At 38.5% G+C, this 16,874-nt stretch overlaps 1 protein-coding gene across 1 annotated transcript in view; it reads right to left on the reverse strand.

Moving 5' to 3' along the window:
- Positions 1-16,874, reverse strand: part of CDH2 (cadherin 2) — a 215,825-nt gene that overhangs the window by 173,624 nt on the left and 25,327 nt on the right. Inside the window, exon 2 of the mRNA XM_024120779.1 lies at positions 12,356-12,467. Within this exon, the coding sequence (XP_023976547.1) occupies positions 12,356-12,467 (112 nt within the window). The remainder of the gene's footprint in view (positions 1-12,355; positions 12,468-16,874) is intronic.

Consider the following 16,874-nt stretch of genomic DNA (forward strand, 5'->3'; position numbering starts at 1 on the left):
AATAAATGTTGGGAACACAAATACTCCCCAGGCTCTGAAAATTTCCAAATCAACATTTTGTTAAATTCATAATACCTTAATATGAGGACACTTAATTTAAAGTGAAATTCTGAAATAAAAGACAAAAGTAATAATGAACTAGCCCTTGTTTGTAGGGTTAGAAAATGCCATTCAACAAACTGCTCAATAAAGTCAAGGGCTAACAGGAAAGGAGAACTTCTGGAAAGCCAGTTGATGTCAGAGGAAAATCAAATGTAGTCTATCGAGGGCTCCCCTCCGATAGAAATGCCCTGGGTTAAACCACGGCATCAGCAAGTCAATGAAGGGGCCAGGAAAGAGGAGATTTCAACCCTAGGAATTAGAATCTATGGGCCATTTCCTTTGATGTAACTCTTTTTCCACCAGGTAAGTGAAGAATCTTAGTGTCGATTTATTAGCACTTTTTTAGAACTTAATAGTCTCCTCATCTGGTAAAATAAATATTCAGATGTTTAAAAAAAACAAAAATATAATAATAGTGGACACAGATATGTTTGGATTGTAAACATGAACAAAGGTTTCATCAGTATCTATTTTAGATGCTGATCCAAAGCTGTCCAAACAAAGACAAGAAAGTAGGCTTCTACATAAAAAAGCACTCGAGAAGAGGTAATGTACAATCTTCAAAGTATAACACCTCTAAAGATCCATCTGATCTGTGTTTCTGTCATGTAAATACACACTAAGGGCCAACTGTGTAAGTCAGGCGGAAGACCACCTTTATTAGAATCACTTGGATTTCATCGGTAAAAACCAGAATGTCTAAAAACCAAACATATATTGGTTTAAAAAAAAAAGAGAATTCTGGAAGAGTAATTTCCTGTACTTTTTAATATAGACACTACAAACAAAAGTTACACTCAAAAGAATAAAAGCATATAAAGAGTGCAGAGCCATGTAACAGTCATTACAAGGCAGTGCAATTAAAATTTGATGGATTTGTATGTTACAGGGATACCTCCTCATAGACTGGAAACCTTACACAGAGGAGAAACGATGCACCATCACAAAGACTGACTGGCTGCTACAGTGAGGCTCAGAGGAGGCAAGTGCCAGTGCAAAGACACACGTCTTCAACAGTGGTTGGCATTCTCAATTTCACTCTTGAAAAAACAGCGTATGATGATGATTCCCTTTGGGGGAAAAAAACAAACCTAAAAGACATTTTTTTCCCCCAAATAACAGCAAGCTAAAACATCCACAAAAGGAAACTAGTCCACATTGAAGAAAGAAAAATAAGAGAATGAGGTATCAGTGACTTTCCCCGTAAAAGTGAGCAAACCCCTATTAGGGTGCTCTATAAAAGATTCAATGAGGAACAATTAAAAAAGCAAACTTTAGAATCCTGCAGAGACAGGGTTCAAAACACAAAGTTACTGAAGGCCAAAAAAAGCACCCCCAAACACCAAAAAAAAACCAGTGCTCACATCTCCAAATGCAATGAAAGGTTCATCTCTGTTCTATGTTCTGTCAACTTAGGGGATAACCATCTAATGAGGTAAAAGTCCTCAAGATGAAGTGGAGACTTTGTAACACCCATAGATGTGCTTTAATAAGATATGTGCATTCTCGAAAATAGATGGTTTTTATTTTCCGTTAAAATGAAGGAGATTCATTTTTCAGCAGGAACGTCAAACGGTAGTAACTGGGGTGATCTAAATCCCCTCTTATTTATACCTACACATATCTGCAATGGGCCTTTTCTCCACTGCCTGACATGGAGAAATCCTATTTTAAGAAAATCATAAACCATGAATTCAAATAAAATCTTAACATGTGTCTTGAAGTTGCTGTAGGCTGAAACTCATCCACCACTTTTTGGTCATTTAACAATTTAAAGAGTGTGTGAGTGTGTGAGTGTTCTGTGTGTGTGTGTGTGTATGCTTTACTCCACCAATTCGGCATCTTATGTCATCTAAAATGTATAGATGTTATCATATGCCCCTTCGTTCAAATGAGGATTTAAAAGAAATACTGGCATAGATTCCTGGGGCTTCTATGTGTCTAGGTTGCCACTTGGGGTCTCCAGATGGTGTTGAAGCTAGGGCCTTTTTGAAAAAAAAAAAATCTACGTATAGGTTTAACATTTGAGTTCAAAAATCACTTTTTTAAAGTGCAAGACAGTAAGCAGATCGAGTTCAAAAATCATTTTTTTAAAGTGCAAGATGGTAAGCAGTTCATCTGAAAAACACCCATGAGTGTTCGTTAACCACAGTCTTAACAGGAGCCAACAGAAGGATGCAGCAGTGCACAATGCTAAGTCCACCTTGGGCTGCACTAGTGTGGCATCCGCATCAAAGGCGAGAAGGACATCTTGGCAACACAGGCAGGACACAGAAGGTATGCGTTCAGTCCTGGAGGGAAGCTCAGTTTCCTCTGTTTGAAAGGAAAGAGTAAACTAGAATGTTCACACACCACGGAAGAAACTGTTTGATGTTCAGCCTGCAGCAGAGATTTAAGGAGCCAAGGTGATTATGCTCAGGTATTTGAAGGATCTCCCAGTGTAAGTTTCCGCTGCAAGGATTTTGCCCGTCTTGTTGACCAGCATTGCCCTGTTCCTTGAAAAGGACCTGACATGTGATGAACGATCAAAAGTACTCGTTGAACAAAAAATGATGAAATGAATTACCTCAGAGCATAAGAGAACACACTCGCTGCTCCGTGCGGTGCTAAATGACGAAACAGGCACCAGTGGGTAAAATCTTTAGGAACATATGCTTCAGTTAAACTTTTTCAGAAATCACTTTTTAACAGTAAGAGCTCTCCAACGATGGAGCAGATTCTGTAAAGGAGTGATATCCTCCTCCTGTGGGGGGAGGGAAGAGCAATGGTATTCTTGCAGAAACTGGATAACCATCTGTCAAGGATGCTACAACGATGAAAACACTGTTTACATCATTGAACACCACAAGGGTTTCATTTTTATCCTAGCTGCCATTTCTGTACAGCAAACCTTCTGCTGACATAAAATCATCAAGCGGAAAGGAAGGATTTTAAAACCCTTTTAGGAGTAACTCAACAAAATGGGCTAGAGTGGTGCCCAAATGCAGGTACATAAGAACATCTGTGGAGCTCATCATAAGTACAGATTTCTAAGTCCCACATGATCTCATTTTGTTTAGTCCACTCCATTATATTGCCCTGTAATTGCCTCCTCTCTTCTGCAGCATCACTTTCCCTCCCTACTGGAGTCTTTGCCATCAACATGCAAACATGTTACTCCCATCCTTAAAAGCTATCCTTGGGACTTCCCTGGTGGCGCAGTGGTTAAGAATCCGCCTGCCAATGCAAGGGACACGGGTACAAGCCCTGGTCCGGGAAGATCCCACATGCCGTGGAGCAACTAAGCCCATCTGCCACAACTACTGAGCCTGCGCTCTAGAACCCACGAGCCACAACTACTGAAGCCCGAGTGCCTAGAGCCCGTGCTCCGCAACAAGAGAAGCTACTGCAATGCGAAGCCCGCGCACCACAACAAAGAGTAGCCCCTGCTCGCCACAACTAGAGAAAGCCCGCATGCAGCAACAGACCCCAAAAACAGCCAAAAATAAAGAATAAATAAATTTAAAAATAAATAAATAAAGTATACAATTCAATTTAAAAAACAAACAAACAAAAAACATCCTTGGGTGGGAGAGGGTAGGAGTGGAAGTTTGGTATTAGCAGATGCAAACTATTACATATAGGATGGATAAACAACAAGGTCCTACTGTAAAGCTCAGGGAACTATATTCAATATCCTGTGATAAACCATAATGGAAAAGAATATGAAAAAGAATGTATATATGTATAACTGAGTCACTTTGCTGTACAGCAGTAATTAACACAACATTGTAATTCAACTTTACTTCAATAAAAAAAAAAATTAAAAAAAAACTCAACATCCTTGGTTGACCCTGCTTCCCTCTCCAACCTCCACCCAATTTCTCTCCTTCCTTCTAAAGGAACACTCAGTCTGTAGCCAGCTTCCTTCCTCCACCCGACTGTGGAATACACCTGAGTCAAAGACGTCCAGCTACCACCATGCTGCGAAATCCATGGTGAATTCTCAATCCTCATCTGAGCTAACCCGTCAGTAGCATTTGGCACAGGTGGTCACTCCCTCCCTGTGAAACACTCCTTCATTTGCCTTTGAAGACACCACATCCTACTGATTTTTCCCCTAACTCTCTGGTCACTCTTTCTCGGTCTCCATTCCTCCTCTTTTTTTCCTTTTGAGTCATATCTTTAAAATAAGAAATCATAACTGTAAAGGGATGAAAAAGTTCCTGCATAAAATTTTAACAGCCATATATCCCAAATATTTGAGACCCTAGTCAAAAAACGATCTAAATTTTAGAGGAAATGCCCATTATCATGTTGATAAAGGCATAAAACCCATCTTTGGGGGTTTTAAAAAATTTTATTTTATTGAAGTAGAGTTGATTTACAATGTAAACTTATTTTTAAATTTTTTTTATTGGAGTATAATTGCTTTACAATGTTGTGTTAGTTTCTGCTGTACCATGAGGTGAATGAGCTACATGTATACTTATGTCCCCTCCCTCTTGGACCTCCCTCCCCACCCCACCCCACCCATCTAGGTCACCACAGAGCAAGATGAACCTATCTTCAGGGCAGGAATAGAAACGCAGACATAGAGAACGGATGGGTGGACACAGCGGGTAAGGGGAGGGTGGGATGAACTGGGAGATTAGGTTTGACATAAATACACTACCATGTGTAAAACAGATAGCTAGTGGGAACCTGCTGTTGTGTTCATTTCTACTGTACAGCAAAGTGACTCAGTTATATATATATGTATCTCTATATATACATTCTTTTTCATATTCTTTTCCATTATGGTTTATCATAGGATATTGAATATAGTCCCCCGTGCTATACAGTAGGACCTTGTTGTTTATCTCCATACCACCTCTTAATCCTGACTTCCTAACCCTGGAGTGCTCAACGGCACCATACGAAACCATTTCTTTCTCTCTTTGGTTTTCTCCTCCTCACACTTAGTGAAAATCCTCTTATGATTTCACCCTGGGTCATGGCTTTCCTTCATACACTTAGGACTCCCCATTCTAGAGCCCAGCCCACTCCACTAAACCCCAAACCCACAACTAAATGTCTTCTTACCTATCTTTGATATTCATCTCCACACACTCAAACCAAGTTCCCGATCGTTCCCATCACAGTGACTAATATCCTACCCAGGGTTCAGACCAAATATCACGGAGTCATCCTTGACCCCTCTTTTCTCAGAACCAATCCATCAAATCCTGTCAGCTCTACTGCCAAAACATATTCCGAGAACACAGTTGGACATCTATCTCACACTACATACAAAAATTAACTCAAAATGGGTCAGTGATCTAAATAGAAGAGCTAAAATCATAAAAATCTTAGAAGAAAACACAGGAATAAATCTTTATGACCTTGGATTTTACAATGGATTCTTAGATGTGACACCAAAAGCAAGAGCAATAAGAGGAAAAACAGGTAAGTTGTACCTCGTCAAAGTTAGAAACTTTTTGCGTAAAAGAACATTATCAAGAAAATGAAAAGACAGCCTAGAGAATGGGAGAAAATACTTACAAATCATCTATCTGATAAGGGTCTAGTATTCAGAATACATAAAAACTTTTAAAACTCAAACATGAAAACCAAACAATTAAAAAATGGGCAAAGGACCTTTCTTTAAAGAAGATATACCAGTGATACACATGAGAAGATTCTCAACATTATTAGTCGTTCGGGAAATGCAAATCACAACCACAAAGAGGTACCACTTCACACTCACTAGGATGGTCACTATCAAAATAAACAGAAAATAACAAGTTTTGGTGAGAATGCTGAACAATTGGAACCCTTGCATAGTGCTGGTGGGAATGCAAAATGATTCAGCTGCTGTGGAGAACAGTTTGTCAGTTCCTCAAAAAGTTAAACACAGAATTACCATACGACCTCTTAATTCCATTCCCAGGTATATACCCAAAAGAACTGAAAAAAGATACTCAAAAAAGTATATGTATACCCATGTTCAAACCAGCCCTATTCACAATAGCCAAAAGGTGTTAAGATCCCAAATGTCCATCAATTAATGATGGGTAAACAAATTGTAAACTATATACACATATACATACGTACAATGGAATACTATTCAGTCGTAAGACGGAATGAAGTACTGATACATGCTACAATCTGGATGAACCTCCAAAACACGCTAAAGTGAAAAAAGCCAGACACAAAAGATCTGTGGAACTGAAGAGGATTTGGGAGAAAATGCTTAATGGATAAGGAGTTTTACTTAGAAGTGGTAAAAATTATTCGGAACTAGATAGAGGCGGTGCTTACAAAACACCGAAAGGCCCTGAATTCCATTGAATGGTTCACTTTTAAATGGTTAATTTTATGTTATGTAAATTTCACTTCAATAAATTATTTTTTTACTATTCAGAGTCCAGCCCCTTTTCTTACCTCTACAACTACTACCTTGGTTCAAGCCACTGTCTTCTCTCACCTAGATTATCACTAGCCTCCTACTTTGTCTCCTCTTCCCCTCATATCCCCTTTGGGGTTTTTCTCAACACAATAGCCAGAATAATACTATTTTGTCAGTCAGATCATGTCTTTCCTCTGCTGAAAGCCTTGTGATAGCTTTTTACCTCCTTGTAGTCAAAGCCTACGTCCTCAGGGTGGTCTACAGGACCCCACACAACGTGGCCTGCCACTGCTCCAGCCTCATCTGACTTCACCCCCTACTACTCTGCCCCTTCCACTCTCCATGTCTTGTCACATGGAGGCTCTTTGCTGCTCCTTCAACATTTCAGACACAATCCTGCCTCAGGGCCTTTGCACTTGCTGTTTGCTGTTATTTCAAATGTTCCTCTCCCAGTTATCTATAGCTCTTGGACCATGTGCAACATCAATTCTTATTCAAATGTCTCCGATGCAATGACACTTCCCCGACCATCCTATTTAAACAGCAAAACCACACATTCTCCCTATTTCCCTTCTCTGCATTATTTTTCACCAGAGCATCTAGCATAAAGTAAATTTTACTTATTTATTGTGTTTATTTTCTACTCTCCACCAGATGCTTACTAGACAGGCTAAAAGGACAGACCGAGAGGGGCTCCCTGATCTTAGGAGGACAGATTTTTAAACCGTTCAGTGCCTGCTTGCTGATACGTTTGCAAAGGTGAGGTGTGACTTACTTTCTTTATCACAGATCTGGCTGCTAGTTTGTGAGACGGCAGACCTCAGTTACTCCAAATTACTGAAGGCTATGTATAACTGCAAAAGAACTTTAAAAAAAAAAAAAAAAAAAAAAGAGAGAGACCAACCAAACTGGCTTATCTTGGTTTGCAGCATTGCATTAAGAAACCTGGACCTAAAATACATCACATTGAAAGGGATATAAAAAATTCCAAGTCCTAAATAAAGGCTAAATGATTACGATGAAAACAAGGATGAAATTTCTTAGTTCTTATGTTGATCTTATTACATCCTTAATAGTTCTTTAAAAAATAAATGCCACAAGGTATTAAAAAATAAGTTCTCCACCCCTGAGAATCTTTATTTCATTTGTAACTCCTAAGAGCCTATCACCAATAATCAAGAGAACAATCTCAGTTCTTAACACCTTTTCCCACAATCAACTGGGAATCAGTAACGTGTAAAGGGCTGCCCAACGGTATAAACAAGATGTTTAGAAACCTACCTTTTAAATATCTTGAAACATTTACACATTCAATAACAACAAAAAAGGATGTATCAAAATATAAAAAAAAAAACACACTAATTTAAACAAAAGCCAAGGTTTCCTAACATATTCATACAAGCCTGGAACACAGCAGAACTGCTTAAAATATAGATGACTTCCCAGTTCAGTAATGCGCAACATACACAAGCACTTATATTACTAAAAAAGTAGTGCAGTTGTATAGTCCTACTAGATAATAAAAAAATTTCAGTACTGGTATCTAAAGATACCATGTGACAGCTTCCTCTCAGCATGTTAATGCAGATGAGCCTCAATCAGTAAGTAAACTAATCTAAATCAAATTCCATCTAGTTGAAAATAATCATCATGGGCCGCCCAGAGTTGGTGAGTCTGAATGCATTACTGAAGAGCTTCTTGGTAATTGCAGGTTGCTATTTATGTTGACCAGAGTTGGAGGAGTTTACTTAGCGAGATGTCTAAGCATGCAGACCACCAATGCAAAACACACAGGAAAATCACTCTTCACATCCAGCCTAAAAACAGCTTAGATGCTCTCTGCTGATATTGCAGCATGGTTGTTATTTCCTAGTGTCAGATACACTGCTGGTGACAGAATGAAAATTTATGATTGCAGTTATTTTATTTCAAGTAATGTGCTCCCACAAGAGATTTTTTTCTAGTTCAGTGGAGTGTTAAGTTAAATATTCAAGACTAAATATTATTTTCTAAAGCCCTAAATGTTTCTGCTTGTAAACAGGTATGCACAAAACACTCATAGCGACAATCAATGAGAGATATTTTTTAATCATAGGGGGGTTTGTTTGCCTTACAGTCACCAATTCCCAAATGCGTCTAGTAACACACAAACCATGGTGTTAAGTGGGAAATAAAGAAGACCAACTCTAAGATAAACTTGTCACGAGACACATGGACGGGTAGGCTAGCTCTCACTCTTCCCTGTGTTATTGCATAATTGCTTTTTATCATCATCATCATCATCATCATCACTAAATTAGGTATCAGAAACCTGGGTTCTAATCCCAGATCTATAGTTAACAATCTAAAGAACTGTGCAGTCATGGGAAAAGCCTATTATGTCTCTGAGCTTCAATTTGCTTACCTGTAAAATGAGAGGGTTGGCAAGAAATGCTTTTAAAACAAAACAGAAAAATGCAAGGTAAAAATGACGACCTAAACATATTAAAATTGATCCTAATTTACAAAAGGCAAACAGAGAATACCACACGATAAAAAAGGAATGTTTTTCACCTGAGGGGAAGTAGGAAAATGAAAAACATTGTAAAATTCAAGGGTAATGAGGATGGAGAAAAGAACTAACATACTTTCAGCCCTGAAGAGAAGAGTTCTACAAAAATGCAAAAAGAAAAAAAATACACTCTCCATTCCCTTTGGCCTAGTAATTTTACTTTTGAACACAAATCCCCAAAGAAAATATCCCTAAAGAAAAATCAGAGTTCGCTAAAAATGAATCTCCACAGCAGCACAATATGTAAGAGAAAAACTGGAAACCACCTGTAAGTGCAAAAATAGAGGCACAGTTAAGTAAAATCTGGTTTTGCTAACAAAATGGAACAGAGGCCTAGATAACCATTTTTTTTGAAGTACTGACCTCTTTTCAAAAGAGTGGAAATATTCAACATGATATAATGTGAAATGTGAAGGTTTATCACAAAATACATTTGCTCTCTTTATGATTTTACCAAAAACTCACTGATGAAAACCGTAAGAGAAATTGGAGGCATAGCACTAGCTCATTGGGTCCAGTCTTTCTATGAAATTCATTACAACAGCAGAAAATAGAAGGGGAGGATGGGGAGAAGAGGACACTCTTTAGACTAGAGCCCGCCTTTCTAACATGACTATAACACTGTCTCTCTCTATCCAATGCTTGATGTTTTTCAAGCACCTTCACAAAGATTGGGACTTCACTGTTTGAAAAAGAATCAGCTTTCATGGCACTTATACACCCAAATGTTAAACTTTTGTACAAAGTCTAGTGTACCAGGAACGTACACTATGAAACCATCCTATACGTACGGTTGGACTACTGTCCTCCTTTCCCCAAATGTCGTCAGTGGGAAATTAAACGAAGCATCAAGAGTTAGGAGTCATGACTTCAACAGGTTTTTAGACTCTAATGTCAACCTTAGTATGGTAGAACCTGCCATGAGGCAAATGCCTTGGAAAACTGTTGCATATTTCTTATGCACAATTACTTCTTTCCTTGAACACTGTATGTAAATCATAAAACCATGGCAAAAGTGATCACTCTGGATGGCCTTGCAAGAGATTCCTCTCAGCTTTAGAATATACATGGTGAATGGACTTAGCGCAGAACGTAGAATTCGTGAATATAATTATGGTATGGTATTTATTTGGGTTCAGTGGACACACCCAACTTTGGATTATCATCTCACTAAAAACTCCAAAAAGACAGAAAAGGTAAAAAATAAATAAATAAATAACTAGAATTCTTCTAAGTAACAATTCTCCCAAATAAATATAACGGGTGACAACACTCTTGTAAAAAGGAATGTTGATGTTTCACAAAAGCCCTCCTCCTTCCAAAAAAAAAAGTTTTTTCTAGGAATCAATACTATGAACTTTATGTTTCACACATTGAGATGCTGGTGTTCTTTAACATATTCTATGAATGATAAAGAAAAAAATAATGGTGTATCAGGAGAGAAACAGTTTTATCAAAAAGGCTAAAAGATAAAAATGGTAATAACTGGGCATACGGAAAGCGTAGAAATTCTACCAGAGACTGTCATACACACTCCCCTCAGAGATGGCTAGAGCACAAAGTCAGAAGTATTTTCACTCTTTTATATTTACAAGTCTAGCGAAGTCCCAAGTTTCTAGCTTATATTAAAATGACACTGGCAATCAGCTGTGTCTGGTTTCTACAGTCACCAGCATTATCTAATAACTAAAAAACAGGCTTTCATTTTCAAAACTACTCAGCATGCCAATGTATTTAATCTTAAATCAATGGCTTCTAGAGACAGACCATGTGTTTATTTGTAACCAGCAAATTTCAACAAGCTTTTAGAAGAAGAGAGTAGGAAAAGGAATTATCCATTTAAAAATGTATCTCAAAAATAAAATGCAAAAATGCAACAAATTCCACTGACATTTTTGCTCTGCCTGAATTATTCTTTAGAATCATATCAATATATTTTTTCAGCATTCAAAGAATATTTAAGGTCACATAGATCCTAGGATGCCACATAATAATTTACAGATTTAAAGAAAATGACAAATGTGCAGCACTCTGAGACTTGTATTAAGTAAAAAAAAAAAATCTACACACTTTGATTTGAATTAAACCTCTATCGCATCAACCATTAACCACTAGATGAGATAGCAATTCAGCATTGAGATAGACTGATTTAACATTTACTCATTAAAATACCATGTGATGAGGCAGGGATGGGAGGATGTCTTTAAATAAAAAATCAACTTCAGAAAGATCACATAGGTGTAAGCAAATCACAATCAGAACAGAAATGAAAATAAAAGATAACCTGTACCACAGATGCTTAGTAGGCTCCATTTACATTTCAAAGTCCTCTGTCTATGGTATTCTTAAGTATGGTACCACTAAGGTTTGTCAGAGCTACAGAGACACTTCAGTTAAGGCTGTGTGGTAGAGCCCTGTGTAAATTAATTAGTTGAGGTTGCTCAGATTTTCTAAAAGCGACTGTCTAAAACAGGCTCAGAGAGATGCACGATTTGTGGGAAATTAGAACCTAAATACAACTTCTTAATCAATTCTTCTTGCTTTCCTATTTCAATGACATTTTGTGTAATGATAAATACGTCCATGAAGATATTACTACCCCCAATCTTATTTGCTTTCAATTAGAGGTAACAGAAGGGACTTTGAATTTTGCTTTTGATTTCAAGTTTTATTTCAGATTTAATTTAGACTTATTGGCAAGAGTTTTCATATGATAACTATGATGACCTTGATCCATATTTAGATAGGAGATGAGTCTATATTAGAAATTCACATATATTACGACTAAAGCAGCTACCTAGTAATTTCTATAAACAATGGCATAATAAAAATATGGATTTTATGCTCCTGTCTTGAGACTTTACCTGCTAAATGTATTCATTATAATTTTGCTAAATATTAAAGTTTGACATATCTCAGCAGAGATAATATTATAGCCATTTCTTTGATTCAAAATACTAAGTAGATGATAGCTGTAAATAATTTTTAAAAGCAGTAGAATCAGATAGTTGGTAAATATGATTTTTCAACATAAGTAAAATGTAGGCAGAGAATTGTAAAAATTAATTGTGTGATGGTTTCCACTGTAAATGAAAAATGAAAGCTCTCTGATGTTTTCAAGAGATCGGGAGCCTTCCAGTTATGTACATAAGAGATTCGTGAGCTCTTCTGTAATCCTGAAATAAAGTCCCTACAGTTTTATTATAGGGACAGTGAAAAATTCACACTTACTGTACGGTAGAGATCATTTAGAGACTTTTTTAACTGCAGCGTGGAACAGTGTTTCAAGAGCACAGACGCTGTGTGTACAAATGTATCTTTTGAGATCCTACCATTGAGAAGAGGCTGTCCTTCGAGCACATCCTGGGACAAGACTGCACTGTAAACATCTTCAGGAAATCCAGTCTTGCATAATGCGATCTCACCAGAAGCCTCCACAGACGCCTGCAACACAAGGAAAAAAATGTGTGCGGTGATTGCCACCTCCTTCAACCGAGAAACATCCCACTTGGCATAAAGCCTTGCTTTTCCCACTATTTTGTACAAATAACCCCTTTGTTTTCAGAGTGGTTGCGATTAGAGTGTAGAGGTCAAAGGGTTAATCTTTCTGATAACTAGGGTAGAAGAAACAATCCCACTTGTCCAGTAAAATCTAAATAATGCACATTCCAGGGTCTTCTAAGGACTGAACATTTCCATTAAAATGGTCACTGTGAATGAAAAACTCTCAAGTGAAGCAGGAGGTGGGGGGACAGCCTGAGAGTTTTGAGGCTACACAGATCACCTTTGCTAACTTAACTTCGCAAGAAACATGTATAAGTTTGAGTATATTGATTTTTATACTCTCGTCTAATTCTCTATGAAGTTTGTTTCAATATACCCTTGAATTAAAAAACAAAATTGCAATATACTTACTGCAGGATATAGAGTGTCTTATACCAAGTAAAACCAGCCAATCGAAAGTATATATTTCTCTAGACTCACAGACAGATAGAAAACAAACTTATGGTTACCAAAGGGGAAAGGCAGGGGAAGGATAAATTAGGAGTTTGGGATTAACAGATACACACTACTATATATAAAATAGATAAAAAACAAGGACCTACTGTATGGCACAGGGAACTATATTCAATATCTTCTAATAACCTATAAGGGAAAAGAATCTGAAAAAGAATATATATATGTGTATATATATATATATATATATATAAAACTGATCACTTTGCTGTACACCTGAAGCTAACACAACATTTTAAGTCAACTATACTTCAATTAAAAAAAAATGTGTATCTTTCTCTAATTTGATCAAGGGCAAGAACACATTAAAAATGTAAATAAAAATTAATATAATTATGTTTCCTTTTTATACTTAAAAAATGAGAAAGTCACTATCTCTTGCCGCGTTCTTCTGTCTCATCACATACACAGCTAACTGCCCAGTGGGCTGAAATCTCCATCATACCAAGTGCTATCCACCTGCCGCCACCGTCCCCACCCCAAGTTAATTTCCCTACTTCCTACTGACATCATCACAGGATGATTAAGCCTCAGTAGAACTCATGCAGCATTTACGTTAATTATAAAAATCTTTACCCGGCCCTGATGGAGAAATTGGGACGAAGGAGAAAGGGAGGCCCCAGAAATAGGGAGACCTCAAAACATTTGTCTGAATGAAGCCATACAGCACAGCTTCACAACTGAAGGACTTCCTGGATGATGCATGGGAAGTATTGCAAATATTGAAGTTGTAAGAATCCAGACTAATCTAGTATTTAAAGGATTTTTTTCAGATCCGAGAAAATCAAGAGAAAATGACATTTGGACTTTGTTAAATCTCACACAGTATCTAATCTCAAAAACGTATTTGGAGCAACAATGAGATATTAGGTCAGACCCACCAAATTAGCAAACAATTTTAAGTCTGTTATGGGCAAGAAAAGATTGTCTCAAGTCAAGGATACAGAGCAATCAACTCCCTTACACAGGTATCACCTTGGAGTGCAATTTGGAAAATCCTAGTCAAGGTAAAAGTAGACATATCCTACATTGCAGGTATATTCCCTGGGAAACTCTCCCATGGGTGCTCCAGTCAACATGTGCAGCAATGTTCACTGCAGCATGGTTGTAACTGCAGGACCTAGAAACTACCTAAACGCCCATCAATAGGAGAAATGGACCAATAAATTTTCACTTAGTCAAAAAAAAAAAAAAAAAGCATTAAAGTGGAAGAATTGGAGCTACATCTATCCACGAGGTTCCATCTCAAAACAAATACTCAAGTTTCTTTAACTTTCATGTAAGGCTGAAAGAGAAATTTAATTATAAATCAACCTAGGAACAACTATTATCTTTAGTTAAGTTCAGAAATCTATTCATACGACATTCCACATTCAGACTGGCAACAAGGTGCACTGTAGTCTAAATCCTGCAAACAAAAACCAAAAATCCAAAGCATGATTGATGACTGTTTTTACATATAAGGTATGAATTCAAAGGCTAATGTACAACATACATATGTAGTAAGAGTATAAAAATATACAAAGTAGTGATAAGCACCAAATTTAGGAGAGTTGCTACCCCAGGGGAAGGCGAGTCAGGAAGAGCATCAGGAAGACTCCTACAGGTAGCTTTGATTTTATTTGTCATAATTCATTTCTTCCTAAAAGAATCTAAAGCAAACAGGGTAAAATGTGAAGGTGTGCACAGACATGTGGGTGCAAAGTATATCATTCCCTGTATACCCTGACTGCTCTACATATTTCAAAGTGAGAAAGAGAAAATCGCTAGGACTCTCTGAGAAGTAAGAACTTGGGCCTCCAACAGCCATCGAGTTTGGGACACAGGGTGGTATTTTGCTACTTGCCAGCTGCAAACATCCAGGCATTTATACTGGCCCCGGCACAGAGCAAGCGCTTCTAGTTAGCTTTTAGCTAACTAAAACAAAGGGAAGTCCCAAGTTCACCATATAAGTTGGACCAATGTGTTCTAAATCTGTGTCCCAGTGACAGGTTAGGGGTCAAGGGGCCTTTTTACCTCCAGCCTTCCGGCTACAGAGGGGAGCCATGGTGGGGATCCAACCCCAAGAGGGAGATGGGAACAGAGCTCCGAGGGGGCAGCAGGCCAGAGACAAACAAGGGTCACATTCCATCCTGTGGGTGGTAGGGTTAGGGCAGTGTGTGGTTTTCTAGGTGAACTCTCAGAGGGCAATGAAATCTACAGACTAGAGGAAAACTGTCATCTCTTCTTTAACTCCACTCCTAGTGTCTTGTTTTCTCGTGGATCTGCCCTAAGGGAGAGGAATAAGCAGCAACGTGCTTCCCATCCGAACCCACAGGAATGGGATTTCAAGGCCACATCAAGTCCATCCGTAACACCGTGACTGTTCATCTCTGAGCTTCCGTCTCCGCCTTATCTCAGAAAAGGGAACTTCTGTCCCCCTTCTCCTAATCAAGGAAAAGAGTATCTACTACCCGCATAGGGTGGCTATGAGAATTCCTGAAACCGTGTCTGTAAAGCACATCTCTAACAAATGCTGACTACCAATATTAAACAGCCATGGGCGTCCTGTATTACTTTATGAGATTTTCATATTTTCAAACAACTGAAACTTTTCTGAAGTCTTTTTCCCCAAGACAAAATGGATCCCCAAAATAACATGTTATTATTATTCTACAATGTGTTTTCTTACAAACAGGCTCCATAAAATCATTCAAGTATGTATTTCTCCCTATTAATTTATTATTAATTTCCCCTCTTAATATTCAGTCCAGGAATAACAAAATTAACGTGTTCCTAAAGCAGACAGGAAGCACTGAAATGAATACAATCTCCAAACAGGTCTTTTGTAGATGCGTGGATATCTCATCTAATGCTCACAGCAACCTTACAAAACAGGGGCTGGGACTAAGTCTGGGATCATGTGAGACCCCGGAGCTGGTGACACAACCCATCCAGGGAAGCCACCTCCAACTCATGAAGCCTCTAGTGCCAACAGCTTTTTGGACATTGAAAGTTTTGTAGTCTCACCCATAATGCTTCAACGTTCTCCAACATTCATTCTCAACCCGGGGTGGTACTGCCCCCTCGGGGGACATCTGGCAACATCTGGACACATCTGTCATTGAAACTGGAAGAGGGGATGCCACTGGCTTTTAGTGGCCAGAGGCCAGGGATGCTGCCCAGCATTACACAATGCCCAGGACAGCCCCCACCACAGAGAATTATCCAGCCCCAGATGTCAACAGGGCCAATGGTGACACCCTGCTCCACAGCGACCCAGAAAACCAGTGACCACTACCCTTAACACCCCCAGCAGTGCGGAGCTCACTATCTATCCCAACAGCCCACGAAACTCTTACTGGAACGTTCTCCTTTTCCGAAAGCCCAAAGCCAGCTCCTGTGGCTTCCCCGCTGACACTAACTCATCACTGTGGGGACCAGGAGGAGGGCTCCAGAAGTTCAAAGAGAGGAAACCTCCTCTCAAAAAGTTCCGTGTACAAGGAGGGGGCAGTGAATCGCACGCATTTTCCTAACTTGAATAATGTAGGGCTCAGCACCCGGGTTCTGTAAAGGGCCGGAGAGCGAATATTTGAGGCTTGTCAGGTCACAGGGTCTCCACTGAACCTACTCGGCTCTACTGCCGAAGTGCAAAAAATGGGCAATCAGTAGATGAATAAACATGGCTCTGGTCATTCAAATAAAACTTCATTCATGGACATCAAAATTGAAATTTCATATAATTTTCAAGGGTCAAAAGTTATTATTATTCTTACAATTTTTATTTTTATTTATTTATTTTTTTTCGGTACGCGGGCCTCTCACTGTTGTGGCCTCTCCCGTTGCGCAGCGCAG

This window comes from Physeter macrocephalus, chromosome 19 (genome assembly GCF_002837175.3).
Source record: "Physeter macrocephalus isolate SW-GA chromosome 19, ASM283717v5, whole genome shotgun sequence".
Lineage (NCBI taxonomy): Eukaryota > Metazoa > Chordata > Mammalia > Artiodactyla > Physeteridae > Physeter > Physeter macrocephalus.